At 43.3% G+C, this 23,553-nt stretch overlaps 1 protein-coding gene across 2 annotated transcripts in view; it reads right to left on the reverse strand.

Moving 5' to 3' along the window:
- Positions 1–644: 644 nt before the first annotated feature.
- RBM12B (RNA binding motif protein 12B) overlaps positions 645–23,553 on the reverse strand; it is a 41,239-nt gene continuing 18,330 nt past the window's right edge. The window contains exons 3-5 of one of the 2 annotated variants that reach the window (XM_029591667.1): positions 13,413–13,524; positions 3,667–3,709; positions 645–3,043 (exon numbers count right to left, since the gene is read on the reverse strand). In XM_029591667.1, the coding sequence (XP_029447527.1) occupies positions 979–3,018 (2,040 nt within the window). In that variant the 5' untranslated portion in view covers positions 3,019–3,043; positions 3,667–3,709; positions 13,413–13,524 and the 3' untranslated portion in view covers positions 645–978. The remainder of the gene's footprint in view (positions 3,044–3,666; positions 3,710–13,412; positions 13,525–23,553) is intronic. The other variant, XM_029591668.1, reaches the window with a different exon arrangement.

Here is a 23,553-nt window from a genome sequence, read left to right on the forward strand (position 1 = left end):
CAAGTGTGCTTTCCTGACCTTGAAAATCTCTCCTTAGTCAAAAGGGAGTAGTATCTCATTTAAGAGCTATAGAGAAGTTTCAGTCCATCTAACAGAAGGTCTCTGCAACCACTCTTGATCAGCCTGAAATCTCAGGCAGCATGTTTTTGTTTTTTTCTAGTCAGCATTCTGGTACTCAAGACATTCAAATATACCAGATCAGACTGCATGTACACTTAAGAGTAAAACCTGGGAAGTTAAAACTTCCATATTTTAAGATGGAGAAGATGGTCCAGGAAGTAACTGGAAATTTGCAAGGGACTTCATGTGGCATATTCAAGAACTACCGATCATGTGTTGACACAGTAGCTATGTTCACAAATCCAAAACGGGGCCAACAGCTCTGGAGTGACAAACATATTAAAGAATTGGTTGTCTTCCAAGAAGCCAGAAGTCAGCAATATGCTTAAGGCATCAGAATGACGCTTACCTCAGCACATTGTATTTTTCAATTTAGCCACTCAAGCTATAAAGAATCAGAAAAAATGTTTTGTTTCACAAACATTTACTCACACCTATCATCTTCAACATACCTACATACATTCTCACATTCTCACTATTGCACACCCATTCTATGGCACACGGCACTGAAAAGACCCTAAAAATGCAGTACAACTCCAGGTTTTCATTTATTCACATCTAACGATCTTGACAAATTCATTAGTGTGAAAGTTACCAATGAAGCACTCTTCCATAAAAGACTAACAAAACTAGTAATTCTAAAATGCAACAAAAACCTTCCACAAGTTTATAACAAAAAGGGCAAAATAAACATTCTGCTCAATTACAGCTTGCTCAGTTTACAGAAATCTAAAGCAATTATTGGATTGCAGCTCCTTAGAATCCTTTTTGGTAACTACATAAACAGATGTGTAATTTAACACACCAATACAGTGAAATTTTATACATTTTCATTCAGCAAGCATCTTTTCCTTGTATTTAGATTAAGCTTAACTTTACTTTGCGTGGACCAACAGGTCTGTCATTCAGTTCAGTGACAGCAGCTATTGCTTCATCATGGTTTTCAATAGCAACTGTGGCAATGCCAGTTGGAAGCCCACTTTCATTATACCGAATTGAAACAGAATCTGGGATCACCCGATAGCCATAGAAAAAATCCAAAATTTCATTCACTGTTGTTGTAAAAGGCATATTCTTTAGCTGAATAACTGCAGGGCCACCGGAATTACCACCGGCCATACCATAATCAGGCCTAAATCTTCTTTCAGGATAGCCTTCACGCCCATTGTTTCGTGCATCAAACCTACCACCACCAAAATCCATACGAGGTTGTGGACCTCTGAAATTTTTTGAAGGGCCTGTGAATTCCTCAGGACCATGTCTGAAATCGCCAGGAAACCTAAATGGTTGCGCTGATGGTACACGTGAATTGCCTGACCGTGAAACCCGATCCATACCATAGCCCTGTGATTGATCTTGGATTCTGTCGTTGGGTTCTCCTGGAAAAGCATTTATACCAAATTCCCGCACCTGTGCCTGTGAAATTCGTTGCAATAAAACCTCTGTTCCCAAGAATCTCCGACGATTTAAATTTTCAGCATGCTCTGCAAGTTCTTCAGTGTGAAACTTCACAAGAGCTTCGCCAAGACCAACTCCTTTATCATCATAAAGCAAGCAAATATCATCATCATTAAGTGAAAATCCTACAAAGAACTTCTGCACTTCAACTTTTGTAACATCAAAGGGGAAGTTCCTTATATATAAGTACAATTTGGGCCCCATGGAAGCTTCCTGAAAACCATCTGCCATATCCTCCTCATTAGGTTGCTCTCTTAAGGTAAGTTCTTTATTCCCGCTAGTTTCAATTAGTTCCAACATTGCATTTACAGTAATAGGATAAATATATACTGTACGATTGTTAAGAATCTCTTTGTGATGGCTCAAAGCAATATGATAATCTCTCTCATTCTTGAACATAACAAAACCATCTCTTGTTCTGTTGTTACGACAGTCATACAAGAATTTAATTTGATTATCTGACACATCTAAACTTTGAAAAAATAATTTTATGTCTCTCTTCTCGATACTGTAAGACAGGTTTCTCATGTGTATGTAAGACTCTTCGCTGGGAGGTGAACGAGACCGTCCTCTTTCATTTCTTGGAGATCTTGATCGGGCTCTGTTTCTATATCGCTCTCCATCTCGAAAATTAGGACCTGCATCAATCGCTACAAAACCACCACTCTCTTTCCATTGTTCTTGTGAGGACTGTGATATTTCAATAAACCTTGTGCCCATGTATTGTCTGTTACGCCTAAGTCCATCTAAGGCATCCTTACGCATGGCAAATTTAACCAAACCATCACCATTGTTACGACCAATGTTTGGACCACCTTGGTGTTGTAAAAAGATAACTCCATCCACACGCAAGCCATGAAAGAATGCTCTCACTTCATCTTCAGTTGCTGCATAAGGCATTCCATGTAAAAACAAATAAAGTTCATCTGAATCAAATGACTGTGTTTCTTTTCTTCCTTGATTATATGGTTTGGAAATATTTGCATCAGGATGTCTTGCTCCACTGTTAAAGCCATAACCATGATCTGATCTGTTTGAAGGAATATAGTTAGGTTTATTTATTCCTCTTTTGACTGGTGGGACATTTGAAAGATTTCCATCTCCTGTAGGACCTGGGATATTTGATCCATAACGTCGTGGCCCAGACACTGGTTCTCTTCCTTCATGATCATCTCTTTTCCAACTCATTTCAATGGCACTTTGCATTTCTGACTTGCTGCTGAGATACAGCTGTAATCTAGACTGCTTGATAAACCCTCCTGCGCGTCTCATTGCAAGTCTGGCATCATCATCTGTTGCAAATATAATATATGCCTCCCCAAGGTCTCCACCAATTATATGCACACCTCCATTAGAAATATTCAATCCTGCAAAGAAATGGCGAATATCCGCAGATCCCGCAACAAGAGGAAGCCCCTGTAAACGGATGACTACAGCCATTCTGAGCTCAACCAACAGTAATCGCCTGCAGACAAAAAGATACATGTGATATCAAATCTTTATTACTAAGCCATCATATCTTAACATTTTCACCTTGCTTAAAAAGGTTAAGCATGTTACATAAAAGTTTATTCTGTATGGAGGAAAGAATCTGGGATGGATATTCCCCATACCTCCTTGAACAGTTGTAAGTGATTTAGTACAGGAACTGACTTTATACCATCAAAAAGGGCAATAGCTTCCATTTAAAAGATCACCAAGTTCTGTGTCAAAGAATGTCATATGAAGAACTCAATGAATGTTTACCGCCTGTCCATTTGATAGCTAATAAGAAAAGAAGTCCATTTTGAAGAACTGGGTACATACAGTTATGGATGATAAAGATAAATAACTACCTTTCAGAAAATTAATCGTATGTGCCCCAAATCATTTCATGTTTAAGACAGCAAAGCTGTCTACAAAAGAACATTCTGGGCACCAATGTATGATAGTCTTATTCAATATTTTCTGCTTTTCAAGTAACCACAGGATACAACCAACAGTCATATGCACTCAATGAATTGAAGTGCATTTTCTGCTCAGTCATAATTCAGTGGGTGAAAAACATTATCTTTGATAATATCAAAGTCATTCATTTGAAAAGCTTACCTTGTTTGTCTGAAAACCTGATAATCCTGTAAAACCAATTTAACTGTGAAAAGAAATTGAAACAATATTAATAGAAGCGGCCTATATTCTGTATCATACAGTAGCCAATACTGCAGTTGGCCTCCACCAGCAGCTACTATAGAACAAAACAGTTCTGCAAGAAGTCATTGTACTTTTAGTGCCTTTGCTTATTCTATGAGGAAAGCAAGAGATGTTTTGATTTTAATAAAATCTTTTAGAAAGTGGACCGTCCTTACACCCTGCAATAAAATTCCATCCAAATTTGGACTTCTGAACAGAATTAAATCTAGATTAATTTATATTTTATGCGCTTACTGACTTGATAACCAACAAAAACATGCCCAGCCCTTTTACTTTCCATGCATTGCACTCAAGTTTTTCACAATGCGAAATCATTTTCAGCAATAGAAAGACTTCTGCATATTCAAAAATATAGCAAAAAAAAAAAAAAAAAAAAAAAAGAAGATAACCACTGAACACTGGCAGTTTCAAGTGCTACAGTATGTCAGAATTGTACAAATAAAACTATATAAAAAAAAAATAAGACAAAAACCTCCACACATTTTCCAAGCATGGTTAATATTAAATACAAAATGGAAAGGATATTTCGGTATCAAATATAGGTGACATTTGTCCTCAGGATAACAAAGATACATACCAAAAAGCTTTCTATATTTTCAGAAGTTAGCCCAAAAAGCCCATTTATACTTACATTAGATTCTGACATCTTGATGTTAGCAGTTCTGGTTAACACAAAATGCATGTAGTACAAAAATGAAAATTGGTTCTTACCTGCTAATTTTCATTCCTGTAATACCACAAATCAGTCCAGAAAAGTGGGTTGTGTATCCCTACCAGCAGGTGGAGTCAGAGAACAATTAGAACTTTGGGCACTGCTACATAACAAGAGTGCCACCTGCAGTCACTCAGTATTGACCTGTACCCAAGCCCATGCTAACAGAACTAAACAACAAAGGGTAGCACCCAACCAAATTTCCGGACTATCACTTCGTCGCTGGCAAAAACCAGACCGAACTGCTAAAAACTGCTCCATGAATCATGTTTGCAAAAAAGGAGCTTCAACAATAAAAATACTTAAGCAGGATCTGACCATGACAGTCTTTCGGTATCTGAAGGGGTGGTCCTCTGGACTGATCTGTGGTATTACAGGAACGAAAATTAGCAGTAAGAACCAATTTTCATTTCATGAACATATCCAGATCAGTCCAGAAAAGTGGGATGTACCCAAGCCACCCTACACTGGCGGGAACCCGAAAGACCCGCACGAAGCACATTCTCCCCGAAGGACGGTTCATCAGAAGCCTTATCTTTCAATCGGTAATGTTTCGTAAAAGTGTGAATCGACTACCACACCGCCGCCCTACAGATCTCCTGAGGCGACAGTAACTAACACTCTGCCCAAGAGGTAGCCTGAGCCCTAGTGGAATGAGCTCTGAGACCCAAAGGCACCTGACGCCCTTGGGCTATGTATGCCGCACAAATGGCTTTGGAATTGCTCCGACGCCAGGCTCCAGCAAGACAAAAGCACACGCTGTAAAGGTCTTAAGTGAGCAAACGCCCAAGGAACCAAGTCCAAGGTTGAAGCCATGGAGCCCAGGACCTGAAGATATGCCACACTGTGCGATTTGTTCCTGCAACTTCCCTATTCGGTCTGCCACTAGAAACACTTTGCCCAGCAAGGTATCGAATTGTGCTCCGAGATAAATCAACTTCTGAATGGGTTCCAAGTGGCTCTTCTGCACATTAATTACCCAACCTAGGGATCGCAATGTGAACATCACCATGTGCACTGATCTCTTGCAGTCCACCCAAGACTTCACGCGAATCAACCAGTCGTCCAGGTATGGGTGGACCAAGATTCCCTCCTAACGAAGGAAGGCCGCCACCATCACCATGGTGAATGTGCGAGGAGCTGTTGCGAGACCAAATGGAAGGGCTCGAAATTAGAAATGTCATCCCAAGACCTTGAACCACAGAAACCTCTGGTGATTCAACCGGATCGGAATGTGTAAATACGCCGCGAGTTCCAGAGAAGCGAGAAACTCCCCTTTTCAAACCGCGGCCATCATTGTCCTCAGGGGTTCCATACGAAAGCGAGGAACCTGAAGGCAAGGGTTCACCTTCTGCAGATCGAGGATGGGACGAAACGTGCCCTCCTTCTTAGGGACCACAAAGTACATGGAGTACCGATCTCGTCCTTGTTGAGCCTCTGGAACTGGGACAATAGCTTTGAGCTCGAGAAGTCGTTGTAGAGTCACTCGGACCGCCTCTCGCTTGACACTTGAAGTCACTCGGGACTCCACAAAAACCTCCCGGACCAGGCGCGAGAACTCCAGTGCATACCCATCTTTGATCACTTCTAAGACCCAGCGGTCTGATTAAATTCATGCCCATTCCATGTAAAAGTTGGATAATCTGCCTCCGACAGCTTCGACGACAGAATGGTTGCTCGTGACTTCATCGGGGGGGGGGGGGGGGGTTATTACTTCCTGCACCGAGATGTCCCGAATCTCTTCCGGACCGGCGACCCCCTCGAAAGGGTTGCTGGCGCCCCAAAGCAGGTTTAGAAGCAGGAGGTGCGGAGTATCTACCCGCACTGAAGCAGCGAAAGTCCTGAAACCTAGCTTGAGGAGGGAAGACTTTCTTAGAAGATCCTTTAATCTTCCGGCAATCGATTGCCCTTGGATTCGGCAAGCAGCTTTACTAGCTGATCCAGATCCTCCCCAAATAGGAGCTTGCCCTTAAAGGGTAGATTACAAAGCTGGGACTTGGAGGACAAATCCGCCGTCAAAGGAGACGCCGCGCTGACACCAAGGACACCATACGTCTTGCTGAGATCCTCACCAGATCATACAAAGCACCTGCAACATAAGCAATGCCTGCTTCTAGGCGTGTGGACTGTAGAGCCCCTCTGTCACTCGTACCAGTCCAGGCAGCCGACTCCTGGACCCAACACAGACAGGCCCTCTGCATGAGGCTAGCGCAAACCGCCGCCCGAATGCTTAGCGCGGCAACCTCGAATGCTTGCTTCAACTGGATCTCCAGTTTGCAGTCCTGCAATATCCTTAAGGGCAGACGCCCCAGCAACCAGGATAGTGGTCTTTTTCATGACTGCCAAGACCACGGCGTCCACCTTTGGAATCTTCAGTAAATCCAGATCATCAGATAACGGGTACAGTTTCGCCATAGCTCTGCCCATCTTCAAGCTGGAATCCGGGGTCTCCACTCCCGGGTCACTAGTTTGCGAACCTTGGAAAAATCCATTACCTGCTAGTAAGTTCACTTAAGAGAATAGCCACTGCCATTAGCAATGGTAACATGGAATAGACTTAGTTTTTGGGTACTTGCCAGGTTCTTTTGGCCTGGATTTCTCACTGTTGGAAACAGGATGCTAGGCTTGATGGACCCTTGGTCTGACCCAGTATGGCATTTTCTTATGTTCTTAACCTTTGTAGCAGAGGAAAAGATGTTGTGAGACCCCTAATGCCGTCGAGGACTGGATTGACGCCCTCGTTGTCAGACTTCTTGAGAAACCTTAAGTCCCAGAACTTCAAGGACCTGAGGAATACTCATCCCACTTGAACAAACGCACCACGCTGGGATGTTCCCCCTCCACAGGAGGTCATCGGGCTCATCCAGATCATCAGTATCCACATCAGTCTGATCCGGCTGCGGATCCGGGTCTGCCACCCCTACTACCCCAGAAGCCAGCATTGCCCCAAACCCCGGGATCGGATCTCGCATATCCTGGGGAGAATCCCCTGTGGGGTGAACCTGACCAGAGAGGCGCTGACGAGGGTCCATGTCCTGACCTCTTTTCTCAGGCAGGTCCGAACCTGCCCCCAGGAGACCGGGCCGCTTTACCGCCAAGCATTTCCTTGCCAGGAAAGCCTGGTGTATAAGGAGGACAAATTCTGGGGAAAACCCTTTCTCCACTGGAGAGTTGGCTGGGGTGATATCAGTTTCAGAACAGGCGGAGAATCCTCTTCCCGCGAAGCCAAAGGCAAGACAGACATTCCCTCCCTGAGAGAGGAGGCAAGAAGCCCTGAAGAGCCCTCTAACCCCAGGCAACACGCTGTGCGCATAAGGAGGCTGCATCTAACAGCTGGCCGTGTGACCCACACATGCAGCAGGCCTGCGATTCTGTTTTCGGTCCCATCCACAGCAATGCGCCGATAGTCTAAAGTGAAATAGAAAAGGATACGAATAAAAAAAAAAGACGTTCGGAGCCGCAACGCTGAGAAAATTTCAGTCAGGCAGGACAAGAAAAACAAACTTTTTATGCTGCAGGCTACGAGACTACCGGCTGAGGAGAAAAAAAACGCTCGCAGCCGAGCCGTGGGAAAGGAGCCTGTCTATATTGAAATCGCAAGGCCCCCAAGCAGGGAAGCAGCGAGTAAATGAGGCACACGGAGAAAAACACACCCTTGCCCTCAGAAAACGACCAGGAGCCCCGGGAGCTGAGGGGGAACGCTGCTGACAGCTTCCCGGCCGGCCTTAAAAAATCCGGTCCCTCCTGCAGCTCTCCTTATCTCAGCACTGAAGACTATCAGTCAGCCGCAGTGAAAACAGCTTTTTTTTTTTTTAAATTAAACTTTACCAAGACAGAGAAAAGCTGTTGCAGGAGACAAGGGAGCAGCTGTAGCGAGATGGTGGTGAGTAGCGAGGAGCCCCTGGTCGTCAGACACCGAACTGTGGCGGGCGAAACCCTGACAGGAATATCCAATTCCCTGGACGCCCGGCTTCTACTGAGGGATAGCCCACGAAGGCGCCAAACAGCTCAGGAAGAGACCATAAACAAAAAAATTGAATTCAAACTAAATAAAAAATATAACTAAAGACTGCAGGTGTGCATCTGTACCATCCGCTGGAGTCAGAGAAATACTGAGTGACTGCAGGTGGCACTCTTGTTATGTAGCAGTGCCCAAAGTTCTAATTGTTCTGACTCCACATGCTGGTAGGGATACACAACCCACTTTTCCGGACTGATCTGGGTATGTTCAGGAACAAGAAATATAAATATATGCATGTCACAGTGAATTTTAACACACTATTTGCTTTTATATGAAAAGCCAATTTTTCATGTTTTTTCTCCAAATCTCTGCCAACAGATATAAAAAGGTTCCCAGACTCTACTCAAACACCTCATGTGATGACTGGAGAGATCAGGGGAATGGCCACATCCTTTTACCCTTTAAGCCATCCATCCAAATCCCAGTTGACGTGGCCTAAGTGCAATGAGCCAGTAGTTTTAGCTCTGTGCCAGGTATCACAGCAGAAGCATTTACACCACAGCTCTGTCAGGTTGTGACTCATCATATTAACTCACTATCAATAGCAATCAATTTTATCGCATGCCCAATATAAAAAAAAAATTAAGTGTCAGTCAAAAATGTGTTGAAATATATTCATTAAAAGTTCAATTTGTATTTTAATTCTATTTAGCAGTAATTCTATTCATCATTCAGTAAGCTTCCTCAAGCCTCAACTCTGTCTATAAACACATTTTCAAATTATCTTCTGATCTTTTCTCATTAAGGCAATTGATAATGTTCAGATATTTATGGGAAAAATATTTGTACATAATCAAGTCTGTCCTTGTGATGGAGCAAGGAAAGGCAATAGGTGTTTAAAATTATGAGAGGTCTAGAACGGGAAGATGTGAATCCGTTATTTACTCTTTCGGATAATAGAAAGACTAGGGGCACTCCATGAAGTTAGCATGTGGCACATTTAAAACTAATCGGAGAAAGTTCTTTTTTTACTCAACACACAATTAAACTCAGGACGTGGTTAGTGCAGTTAGTATAGCTGTGTTTAAAAAAGGATTGGATAAGTTCTTGGAGGAGAAGTCCATTACCTGCTATTAAGTTGACTTAGAAAATAGCCACTATTACTAGCAACGGTAACATGGACTAGACAGTTTTTGGGTACTTGCCAGGTTCTTGTGGCCTGGATTGGCCACTGTTGGAAACAGGATGCTGGGCTTGATGGACCCTTGGTCTGACCCAGTATGGCATGTTCTTATGTTCTTAATACAGAGGACTACATCTTCACACATGCAATGGAGTAAAATCAGGACCAGCTCAGCCTACCTCTTGGCATGGAGCTATATGGTCACTGGCTATGCAACTCCTATGCTACTGATTTGATTTACCTCTGGTGGTGATATCTGGCACTGAGCATTTTAGACAAGACAAACCAGCTTTTATTATGGTAAGATGATTGCTATTAATCAGTCTCCTCCTCACAAGAACTTCAACTACCAGCAAATATAACCTCTCAGTCACACAGCTGATAGTTTACAAACAGAAAATTAAATTTGTATAAGTTGTAGAAGGCAGCTGTCTCCAAAGGAAAATTATAAGTGTATCTTTAATTTAGTGCAAGAAATATGAATTATACAGATGTACTAGTACCAAAGTTCATCCAGCACATTGTTTTATCAACCAGTGTGCCTTCAGACCTGCTTAGGCATATCATGGAAAAGTCCTCTGCTGTACAGGAAAGGTGTCCAACAAGAGATCTGCAGACTCCTCCTAATGAGAGTAGTCCTCAGATCTGTAGGCAAACCCCCAAGAATATTTCAATAGAGCCAAAATTGTACGTTTGGCTCTGTGGTCTAAGAGTACATCCGATTAGTAGACAAGGCCTCTGTAAGAGCACCCCTTGTCTCTTCACATCTAGACCAAGATAAACTTCTATGCCTTGAGGAAGCCTCCCCACTCCCAATGTACTTAAAATTGACAATGGCGTGGCAGTTTCTTATGTTCCTTTAGGAACCAGCAATGAGTCCCTTCTGTCAGATGCCATAAGTCTTCAGAGATTGAACTCCCAATATGCAGAGATATTGCTGAAGTACAGATGCTCATCTCTGCAGTCTAATGTTGTTTAGATTCTTTCAAACTCCTTCTTCAAAACTGACAATGCCAATACCATATGGGAAGTATGTATCGTCACATCTTCCTTTGACACAAGGGAGATTACTGACAGGTATCTCGAAGGCCATCGCAATTTTCTGGACTGAAACGAAGGCAATTTGCAGCCAGAATCTTCCTACTCCCAGTACTATACATCAATTGGGACCAATGCTGATACTTCTTAGTCTCTCTCCAATACTTGGTACTGAAACTCAATGCCAGTATCAATGAAGCGAAATTTTTCGCTTTCATTGGGTGGGGTGCAGGGGAATCTGGACAATGGTGCTTAAGACTGAGGAGACTGATGCTTCTTGGATGTTGAGGCCGAGCCAGTATCTGATGCCAATTGTCTGGACTTGCTTTTCCATCACCTCCTTGCATTAACGACATCCTCTGGAGTCATCTTCCTAAATGTGGGATACTTTGGAACAAATGTTGGGTTCAGATGAAAAACGAGAATTGAAGGTGGCACCATGCAATGTCCATGATGCAAAACAGCAAGCTCATGCTCAGTGGAGTATGCCAAAAGCTTCTAAAAGCTAAGAAGTAACCACTGGCCCAGACTACATCAGATGACCTCTTCCACATGTGAGAATTTCACATCCTGCTTGTCCTCCGAGAATGCAAGCAATAGTAACAATTCCGATTTCACCAAAGATAAAATGAGTCTATCGCTCTGATAGAACGACTCAGCTAAAATTTAGCTAAAGGTACAATAAAAAAAAATATTCCCACCAGAGTGCAACAAATTTTAGGTGGCTTAACTCTATTAGCATAAATATAATTCTTAAATAAAATAAGGGTGGAGAAAGGCTAGAGTTGTAATGATAGCATGTACCAACTGCACTAAAGCGTACCTTGACAGTGTTGAGAGAGGGTATAGATGCAATTTTTTGTGTGCCCTTCCACCAAAACAAATTACCTTCATTTATAAACATACAGCTTGTTGGTTAATTCCTTCTTAGAAGCCAGAATTACATGACACTGAACAGGAGAGGAAAGAGTATCATCTCACTCTCGATATCCAGACTGTGAAACAAAGGACTGGAGGCAAGAATGAAGTAACATTCCTTGATTCTGCAATATTTAGAAAAGGAAAAACATCCGAAGATTTGCTTTCCTAATGGATAAATCTTAAAACGAAGGAAATCAAATCAGTCTTGACCAAGAAAGTGTAATGAGAATTATATTCCCCTGGTCTCCAGTCTTAAGGTTTTTGCCATAGACGTACTGGAAAATATAGGGAGAAGCCATCTAAAACTAGTTTGCTTTCCGATCTACTAAAGCAGCATGCCATCACCTTCCTATTCTGATTCATTCTGAACAGATCTCTCAAGTTACTCACTGTGAAAATATACTTTCTGCTATATTCTGATTTAAGAATGACTCATGAGGGTGTGACTAATGAATCAAACTCCCTGCCAGGACATTTTATTTACCCGCCAAATATGTGGCTCTCAGGACCACCACCTGTAAGACAACCAAGCTTTATTACATGACTGCTTCCAGACACAGAAGAAAGCTAGCCTCTCCTTGCTTGATCTTGCAAACTAGCCACTTGGAATTTTGGTGTAGACCAATACAGTTTGATTGCCAACCTGGTTTCTAAAAAACTGTATATCGAAACATATTGCCTTTAGTTCTATAAGATTTTTGTGAAGCCTTTTCTCCTGGAGAAACCAAAGTAGCTGGTATCTTGAAGAGGTCAGAGCCTCCTGTAAACTGAGCAGGCTCTCGACACACCTTGCATATAAAAAACAGTTGGTGCATATCTTTGTTAATCTGAGCAGAGTCTTTATGTGGAACCAAAAACAAACAATATAAGTTTTGGATTTGATTTTTTTTTTTTTTAATACTGAGCATGCAGTTTCCATTTGTATTTAATCCATCACATGAGTTAGTGGATATATTGGAGGCTAAGACCCAGAGGTGCTGCAGCCAAGATTACTGGATATCAAAATATATAAATTAAAATATTTGATGGTACTAACAGGCCAAAAGCTTAAACGAAATGAAAAACACCAAAAGAGTGCATTTGCAAAACTTATTTTCACAAATGCTTAAATCCCAAACACAAAAAGAACAACAAAGGTTTTATGTAGTTCTAAATGGAATGAGCTGTAAAAGCTTTATCAACTCAAGAGCAAAATGCCCCTCAATTACAAAAAGATGAAAAAAAAATTGTATCCAGTTCCAGATTGATCACTAGTCATAAACATGTTTCAAGAGCACCCCCCAGATGGCTTGTTGGCAAGAATATTTGAACCCAACTCCTAAGAAATACTTTGTCCCCTTCGGGGTACACAATTCCCAAATGAATCCCTTATGCTAGAAAAAAATTATTTCCTACAGATTCTATTTATACAGATAAATCTGTGTTGAAAATGTTGCAGTTTACATAAGCATAAAAGCTGGTCTAGTCTTATGAGAGATACAGAACAAGACCTCATATTAAAAACTAAAGTATTTCACGATAATGTGGATTATAGAGTAGGATTATTGTGCCCAAAAATGGAGATTAACATGATAATCCTTAAAAAAAAACACAAAACATTTAAACAGAAGCCGTCATACTACGTAGAAAAGATGCTCAGAAACAACAAGAATCCATCACAGCCATACTTCTTGTAGCTGACTGTCTTCAAAGCTTGTGTCAGTTTTTCCATACTGTAATGGCTGTACTCTAAAGTGACTTCGGTATGTTTCTTGCACCTTTCCATGCTTATCGTAACTCAATTTCTTAGGATCTTTTAGTTATACACAATGTGATGCTAAGAACCTTACCAACTCTACTTCCGTGAAGACACCGTGTTAGCTATCAACTTTTCAAGTCACAATTCAAATTAAGTTAATATGAATCCAAGTTGAAGCTGTACTTATAGGAAAAGTTCAGTATCTGAAAAACATAACACACTTCTGTTACCATGACAATATTTACAAAAATATTTAATCAGTACAACTAAGAAGCCTCACTAAATAGCTATTTCACCATTTCAAAATATTACTCTACAAATTTAAGGACCATAAAGATCAATACGAAAAATGCATACTGTATTTATTAATGACCGAATTTGACTTGGAGAGCCAGCACCTCACCTCATGCAGAGGGGAGATACACTGGACAAACAGAACCAGACAATTAGATTGCCAATTCAGCATTTTCTGGAAAGTATCTCCTCTATACAAGAGCTGCAATCATAGACATGGGAGGCTCAAACCAAAAGAAAAAAATTCTAACTGAACAGGATATAATCTAAAGAGAAAAGATACATATTACAAAGAATGCAAAATATCGTACATCTAGGAATCAAATTGTCAAATTTCTCAGAAGTGTAAAAATCAGTGAAAATGTTAAGATGCCAAGTTTAGATCAAGTTTTCCAGAACATATCTGTGCAGCAGCTTAGAACTTTCATCACTTTCAAACCCAAAGAGCATGGTGATCATGAATTTATCGATACATGCAGTTTCACTAAGAAAAAAGTAGTTCCATGCAAAACTATTTCCTGGGAAACATATTTTGTGTCTGTGTGCATGTATCACCCCAAAAAATCTATCAGGATCCTTTTGGATTCCCTGACATGTCCTGAAAATTTGATATGGATACTGGTGGGTGGGGACAGATGTAGCAATATACATGACACTTGTCACTGAAAAATCTTGAAGAATTTCAAGAGTATGCCTAATGAAGTAGAAGCATTAGGAAACTAAGAATTCAGTTGGTTGGCAAACAAAAAATCACTATTACCTTCCTTTTTCTGACCTTCATCTCAATTACTCACCATGGTCTTATTTCTAGGTTCATTTGCCCAGTTTCTTATACCGCGACCGCGTGTTTTTCCCCATTAAGGGGTATGCACCTTTTATTATGGCCGAGTTCCCCAGTTTCATAAGTCTCCCTTTGAGGTCTTTTAAGATATCCATCCTATACTGCTTCACATTAGCAAAATACACCTGTGAGTTCTGCTGACCACCATAGTTGCACTCCAATTCATAAAAGGTGGAAGAGAAAGTAGGAATAGCTTTCAAAACTAATCAATTCCCTAAGAGGAAAAAAAATTAAACTAATTGCCTAGTGAACCATTAAACCATAATTCTTCCCATGAATAAGAATTATCAGTAGTGCTGCATGAAAATTTCTGAAAGATCTACACAACCATTCCCATTACCATGAATACAAATACAATGGAGTACAGCTATGCAGACCCAAAGAAATCTTGCAAACATGTTGATAATTTGGTAGTAGCAAATTTTATTTTTAGAAAAGGAAAACAGGAGCATCTGCAATTAGTACAAAAGGTGCATACTGGAAAAATTACTTACCTGATAACTTTGTTTTCCTTATTATAGACAGGTGGACTGAGGACCTGTGGGTTATACTCCTCTGCCAGCAGATGGAGACCGAGCAAGCTGACGGCACAGTATATATACTCCAGTAGTGACCCCAGCCTGCTAGTATTCTCTTCAAAAGCAACTGTGGACAGACTAGTCAGGTCTTTACTCAAACAATAAACACTGAACCCAAGTAAGAACATAGGTACCCCAAGCTAGGGACTGGATGAAAACGTACCAGTAATCCCTCGGGATCCATATCCCCACAGGATGACTATTGATACAACCAGTTGGCAGCAGAGGGCAGGAAGCCAAGTCCAACTGTCTACACTAAGGAAAACAAAAATTAACAGGTAAGTAATTTCTCCCATTTCCTAGCGTGTAGCCAGGTGGACTCAGGACCAATGGGATGTACCAAGCTACTCCCGAACAGGGTGGGAGGCTGTCTGCAGTCCAGTGAACACCACAATGCAAAGGCTGCGTCCTCCCGGGCCTGCACATCCAGACAATAAAACCTGGAAAAGGTGTGTAAAGATGTTGCAGCTCAGCAAATGTCGATGGGAAACAAGCTAACCTCCACCCATGACACTACCTGGGCTCTAGCAAAATAAGCCCTACCCTGAGTAAGCAACAACTATTCTGCATCCACATACACGGCCGTGATCACCTTAATCCAGCGAGCTATCGTACCCTGCAAAACTGGTTCACCCTGCTTCCTTCCACCATGAAGGACAAAGATGATCTGACTTTCAGAAAAATTCAGAAACCTCTAGATACTGCACAAGTCTCAACATCAACGCAGGAAGCGATACTCCTCCATGTCCCAAACCTTATCCAAGGACAACAAAGAATTGGACTGATTCAAATGGAACTCTTGAGACTACCTTAGGCAAGAAGGGAACAGAACGCAACTGCAACACCCCAGGAATCACCCGAAGGAATGGCTCCCAGCAGGACAGGGCCTGCATCTCGTAAATGAAACATAAGGCCCGCTAAAAAATCCTGCACCAAGTTAAGACTCCAAAAAGGAAGCAGCAACTGCAAGGAAAACTGAAGATGCTTCACTCCCTTCAAGAAACAGGACACATCAGGATGGGACGAAAGGGAGACACCACTTACCATGCCTCTGAAATCTGTAAGAGCTGCAACCTGAACCTTCAATGAATTAAGAGCCAATCCCTTATTCAACCCATCCTACAAAAATCCAGAATAAATGGGATCTTAAGTGAACGAGGAAGAACACCTCAGCCCCCACAACAGGCCTCAAACACTCTCCAAATCTGCACATAAGCTAAAGAAGTGGAGAACTTCCGCACGCAGAGTAAGATAGCAATCTCTGCAGAATATCCATGCTTCAACAGGCGAGCCCTCAAGGGCCAAACCGTAAGACAGAACAAAGTCGGATCCTCATGAAAAACCAGCTGCTGCAACAGATCCATGCATGGCGGAAGACAAAGGAGGCTTCCCTCACCAGGAGTCTCTGCAAATCTGCATACCACGGAAGCCTGGGCCAATCCGGAGCCACCAGTACTAGCCCCATGTGAATTTTGATTCTGCAAATGACCCTGCCCAACAAGGGCCATGGAGGAAAGGCATAAAGCAACAAGTCTTCCGGCCAGACCTGTACAAGCAAATCGCTGCCCAGGGCCACAGATCTCTCCCACGACTGAAGAATCGAGGAACCTTCGCATTGCAAGAAGTCACCAACAGATCTATGGACAAAAGGCCCCAGCAATCCACTATCAGCTGAAATGCCTCAGCGGACAACACCCATTCTCCGGGAACCAGACTTTCCCTGCTGAGAAGGTCTGTTTGTATGTTGTCTTTTCCTGCGATGTGAGAGGCTATCATCTGAACATGCCCTTCCTCCTATTCTATAAGTTGGTCTACTTCCTGCAACACTTGCTGGTCCTTGGTTCCTCCCCGGGGATCGATGTAGGTCACCTTTGTTGCGTTGTCCAACAGCATGTAGGCTGCTCGACCCATTATTCTGTGACTGAACTACAAGCATGCCAACCTGACCACTGGGCTTCCAGGCAATTGATATTCCCGAGAGCATTTTCGGCCACCAATTCCTGACACTGAGTTCCCAAACCATGGAGACTCACATCTGTTGTGAGCACCAACCAGTTCGGGGAGGACAAGGAAACTCCCTCTCTCAGATGAGCCTCCTACAACCACCATTGGAAGCGAGAGCAGATTGCCATTGGCAAGTGGAGCTGAACTGAATAGTCCTGAGATTGCAGGTTCCAACAAGACAGCAGTTAAGTGGTGAAGAGGATGCATATATGCCCTTGCCCATGGTATCACTTACTCACCAAATGAGTTATCTGAGACATCAACTTTTGGATCCATGCATCCAGTAGAAAAAAACATTACCCAGCCTTGTGTTGAAGAGAACGCCTAGATACTCTGACAAGGCCAGATACTGCTCTTGGCCAGGTTCTCCACCCAACCGAGCTCCTGCAGCAAGGAATTCACCTTGCTGGGCATCAGATTGCTCTCTGCCAAAGACTTGGACCAAATCAGCCAGTTGTCCACGTACAGGTGTACCAGGATCCCATCTTTTCTCAACATCGCAGTTACAACCACCATGACCTTCAAAATTGTTCAGGGAGCAGCGGCCAGACCAAAGGGGCAGAACGCGAAAACTGATAATGGCAACCCATCACCCCGGGGATCGATGTAGGTCACCTTTGTTGCGTTGTCCAACAGCATGGGTCGACCTAAAAAAAGATGACGGAGTGTCCATTTATATTGGAGTGGTTTACAGGCCTCCAAACCAAAAGGAAGAGCTGGACAGAGATCTGATTGAAGACATCCATAAGATAGGTAAGAAGGGAGAAGTGGTGATCGTGGGTGACTTTAATATGCCAGATGTAGACTGGAAAATCCCCTCTGCAGAAACTAAAAATAGTAGAGCAATAATGGATGCCATGCAAGTATCTTTGTTCAAACAAATGGTGTTGGAACCCACGAGAGAAGGTGCTATACTCGACTATTGCTCAATAATGCAGATAATGTCTCAGATGTCCAGGTGGGCGCCCACCTTCAGCAGCAGTGATCATCGAACGGTATGGTTTAATATCACTAATAGAATAGGGAAAAGAACCACAAAGACCCGAGTTTTACAGTTTCAAAAACACAGACTTTGAGGAAATGGGAAAGTACCTGGAGGAAGAACTTAAAGGATGGGAGAACGAGAGAGATGTGGATCAGCAGTGGACCAATCTAAAGGAGCAATCACCAAGGCAACTGCTCTATATGTTAGAACATAAAGAAAAGCAAAAGAAAATTGAAACCTATCTGGTTCTCAAAGGAGGTGGCTGACAAAATTAAAGCTAAAAGAACAGCATTCAAGAAATATAAAGGATCCCAAAGGGAGGAGCACAAAGAAGAATATTTGTATCAACTGAGGGAGACGAAGAAAAACAATCAAGTGGCAAAAAATCAAGCAGAAGAGAGGATTGCCAAGGAGATAAAAAATGGTGACAAAACATTTTTCAGATACATCAGCGAAAAGAGAAAGGTCCAAAGTGGTATAGTGAAATTGAAAGGTGGTAATGATCAAGGTGTGGAGGACAGACGAAGAAAGAAATGGCAGAAATATTAAACGAATACTTCAGCTCTGTGTTCACTAAAGAAGACCCTGGAGAAGGACCATCTCTACACAACAAGAAACTGGAGGGAAGTGGAATAGATGAAAAAATCCTTTTACAGTAGAAATGTGTGGGAAGAGCTAAAGAACCTGAAAGTGGACAAAGCCATGGGGCCTGATGGGATTCATCCAAGGATATTGAGGGAGCTCAGAGATGTTCTGGCGGGTCCGCTGTGTGACCTGTTCAATAGATCCCTAGAAACGGGAGTGGTGCCGAGAGACTGGAGAAGAGCGGTGGTGGTCCCGCTTCACAAGAGTGGGAACAGGGAGGAGGCTGGCAACTACAGGCCGGTTAGCCTCACTTCGGTGGTGGGAAAAGTAATGGAGTCTCTGCTGAAAGAGAGAATAGTGAACTATCTACAGTCCGGAGAATTGATGGACCAGAGGCAACATGGATTCACCAGGGGAAGATCCTGTCAGACAAATCTGATTGACTTTTTTGACTGGGTAACCAAGGAATTGGACCAAGGAAGAGCGCTCGATGTCATATACTTGGATTTCAGCAAAGCTTTTGATACGGTTCCGCACAGGAGACTGGTGAATAAAACGAGAAGCTTGGGAGTGAGTGACAAGGTGGTGACCTGGATTGCAAATTGGTTGACGGACAGAAGACAATGTGTGACGGTAAACGGAACCTTCTCTGAAGAGAGAGCGGTTTTAAGTGTGTACCGCAAGGATCGGTGTTGGGACCGGTCCTGTTCAATATCTTTGTGAGCGACATGCGGACGGGATAGAAGGTAAGGTTTGTCTTTTTGCGGATGACACTAAGATCTGCAACAGAGTGGACACGCCGGAAGGAGTGGAGAGAATGAGACGGGATCTAAGGAAACTGGAAGAGTGGTCGAAGATATGGCAGCTGAGATTCAATGCCAAGAAGTGCAAAGTCATGCATATGGGGAGCGGAAATCCGAATGAACTGTATTCGATGGGGGGGGAAAAGGCTGACGTGCACGGAGCAGGAGAGGGACCTTGGGGTGATAGTGTCTAATGATATGAAGTCTGCGAAAAAAATGCGACAAGGCGATAGCAAAAGCCAGAAGAATGCTGGGCTGCATAGAGAGAGGAATATCGAGTAAGAAAAGGGAAGTGATTATTCCCTTGTACAGGTCCTTGGTGAGGCCTCACCTGGAGTACTGTGTTCAGTTCTGGAGACCGTATCTACAAAAAGACAAAGACAAGATGGAAGCGGTACAGAGAAGGGCGACCAGGAAGGTGGAGGATCTTCATCGCATGACGTACGAGGAGAGATTGAGAATCTAAATATGTACACCCTGGAGGAAAGGAGGAGCAGAGGTGATATGATACAGACTTTCAGATACTTGAAAGGTTTTAATGATCCAAAGGCAACGACAAACCTTACCATAAGAAAAAAATCAGCAGAACCAGGGGTCACGATTTGAAGCTCCAGGGAGGAAGATTCAGAACCAATGTCAGGAAGTATTTCTTCACGGAGAGGGTGGTGGATGCCTGGAATGCCCTTCCGGAGGAAGTGGTGAAGACCAGAACTGTGAAGGACTTCAAAGGGGCGTGGGATAAACACTGTGGATCCATAAAGTCAAGAGGCCGCCAATGAAGAGTGGGTGACTCGCCAGAATGATGGCTACTGCCTGGAGACAATACCCTTATTCAATAAACATACACATGGTTACTGTGACTCCAACATCACTCTAAGCTTCAACAGCAAGAGGAAATGTGGAAAAAAGGATTTGCACTCACAAAGACGGGAGTAGCTGGCTTGTTACGGCGGTTACTACCCCAAACCAAATATCCAAATTACTACCTCCACCTTCCTCTATTCCTGATGCCTTTCAACTAGATTGATCACTCCATTCTTATACTTCACTTCAATGCATATCCAGCATAGTTCTCTGCTTCAACAGCAGGGGAAAAGAAAAACTGTTACTTCACACATCCAGCAGAGCTCTCTGCTTAAACGGCAGGGGAGAAGAAAAAAGGATTCACACTCACAAAGCGGGGAGTAGCTGGCTTGTTACGGCGGTTACTACCCCAAACCAAATGTGCCTGATACTTCACTTTCAATGCATATCCAGCATAGCTCTCTGCTTCAACGGCAGGGGAGAAGAAAAAACTGATACCTCACGCATATCCAGCATAGCTCCCTGCTTCAACGGCAGGGGAGAAGATAAACAACCAATAAGGGCTGTATAACATAATCTGGGTAAAAACAAATAAGCATGGGTGTAGCTTGCTTATTGCGGCGGTTACTACCCCTACTACCTCTACTCAAGCTAGATATTTCACTTGGATGCAGCTCCATCACCGCTCTCTACATTAATGGTGGGGGTGGAAGGGAATTAGAACCAAGAGCTAAGAGAAACAGATAAGTATGAGAGAAGAAATGAGGGAAGCTTGCTGGGCAGACTGGATGGGCCATTTGGTCTTCTTCTGCCGTCATTTCTATGTTTCTATGTTTCAAAGCTTAGAAAACGTTGGTGCTCCAAACGGATGAGAATATGAAGGTGCTTCTCAGCCACATCCAGGGAGGTCAAAAACTCACAGTTGTACGGGCATTATCACATATCATAAGGTTTTCAGGTGAAAGTGAGCCACCCACAGAATGTTTGACTCGAGGTCCAGGATGGGATTAAAGGACCCTTCCTTCTTGGATACAACAAAATAAATGGAATAGTGACCCATATCTTCCTGAGACATAGGCCTAGAAGCCCCAGCTCTCAGAGCTGCAGAAGTGTAGACTCCACTGCCTGCTTCTTCTGTGGGGAGTGGCAAGGAGACACCATGAACAAGTCCTGAGGAATGCTGCGAAACTCCAGCACTTATCCTTCCCTTATCACTTACAAGACCTATGATCCGATGTGATCTTGACCCACCTCTGATAAAAGATAGGCATCCTCCTATCTCCTCCTCCTGAAGGTGAGTCAGCAAAAGTTTTTTGGGAAGCTCAGAAGGGTCCGCCACTTGAGCCTGCTCCTCTCTTGGACTGTCGGGGAAGAAAAGACTGAGACCTACCAAAAGGCAGAGTCCTCTGAAAGGTCAGGTTTCTGTACGAACGAAACACTTTGGAAGCCTGCATCAGCTGACCAATTCCACAACCATAGCTGAAGTCTGGCCGCCACTACCAAAACCTCTCCTCTGGCCAAGGTACAAACCAAATCACAGCCTGCGTCTGCCAAAAAGGCAGCAGCGAGTTCCATAACTGCTCAAATTCACCCCGGAATTAACCTGAGAAAAGCAGACAACGCGACACAAGAGGGAAACAGTCTGCAAGTTCATTGCCACAGCGTCAAAGGCCTGCGTTACAATAGTTTCAATCCGCCTATCATGCACATCCTTCAAGGCCATTCCTCCCTCCACGGGGATAGTTGAACATTTAGATAAGACTAAGACAAGAGCATCCACTTTGGTGAAAATGCAATTGCTCTCACACAGCTGGATCCAGAGTGTATAGGCCTTCCAATGCCTGACCCCTTTGAAATTTGCCTCTGGGTATCCCATTCAAGAATCATAAGAACATAAGAAATTGCCATGCTGGGTCAGACCAAGGGTCCATCAAGCCCAGCATCCTGTTTCCAACAGAGGCCAAACCAGGCCACAAGAACCTGGCAATTACCCAAACACTAAGAAGATCCCATGCCACTGATGCAATTAATAGCAGTGGCTATTCCCTATGTAAATTTGCTTAATAGCCATTAATGGACTTCTCTTCCAAGAACTTATCCAAACCTTTTTTGAACCCAGCTACACTACCTCCTCTGGCAACAAATTCCAGAGCTTTATTGTGCGTAGAGTGAAAAAGAATTTTCTCCGATTAGTCTTAAATGTGCTACTTCATAACTTCATGGAATGCCCCCTAGTCCTATTATTCGAAAGTCTAAATAACCGATTCACATCTACCCGTTCAAGACCTCATGATCTTAAAGACCTCTATCATATCCCCCCTCAGCCGTCTCTTCTCCAAGCTGAACAGCCCCTAACCTCTTCAACCTTCCCTCATGGGGAGCTGTTCCATCCCCTTTATCATTTTGGTTGCCCTTCTCTGTACCTTCTCCATCGCAACTAGATCTTTGAGATGTGGCGACCAGAATTGTACACAGTATTCAAGGAGAGGGGAGAAGGGGAAGGAAAGGGAAGGTGAGTGGGGAAGGAAAAGGGAAGAGGATATGACTGAACAAGTGGGAAGGGGTAAGAAGTTCTGAAGAGAAAAAAAGAGTGGAGGAGGGCTGGGAGAGGGAGGAGTTGTGGAGGAGGTGGGAGGGGAAGGAAGAGGATGTAAGTGGGGAGGATAAAGTTGTGGAGTACAGAAAAAGGGAGTGGAGGAGGGCTGAGGGAGAGGGGAAGGAAAAGGGAAGAGGATATGACTGAACAAGTGGGAAGGGTAAGATGTTCTGGAGAAGAGAAAAAAGAGTGGTGGAGGAGGGAAGGAGTTGTGGAGGAGGTGGGAGGGGATGGAAGGAAAAGGGAAGTTGTGGAGAACAGAGCGGCTCTAACCGTGCCCGTCTGAACGATGGAATCTCGCCCATTTTAACGGGCTTAACGGCTAGTTTATATGTATATTGAAAAGCACCGGTCCCTGACGCATTCCACTGTTTACCTTTTTCCACTGAGAAAATTGACCATTTAATCCTACTCTGTTTCCTGTCTTTTATGCACTATCTTGAATGCATCCATAACAGGACAAAAATCAAGACCATTAAAATGGGATTCTTCTTCAGCTCCGACAAAGAATATGCCCCAGGCATTCCCAGCATCTTCAATATCTGGGCAGGTAGTTCATCCCTATAAAATAACCAAAACATGGTTTGATACGGCTCCAAACCAGGAGGAATTTTATATCTTCCAAGGAATCAGGATCCGCCCCGACATCTGTGCCATCTGGGTCCCCAACGGGAATGCCTGTGAGGAACAGAGGCATGCCACGGCGCTTAACTGTAGGAGAGGGAGGGGACACCAGCTGAGG

This window comes from Rhinatrema bivittatum, chromosome 2 (assembly GCF_901001135.1).
Source record: "Rhinatrema bivittatum chromosome 2, aRhiBiv1.1, whole genome shotgun sequence".
Lineage (NCBI taxonomy): Eukaryota > Metazoa > Chordata > Amphibia > Gymnophiona > Rhinatrematidae > Rhinatrema > Rhinatrema bivittatum.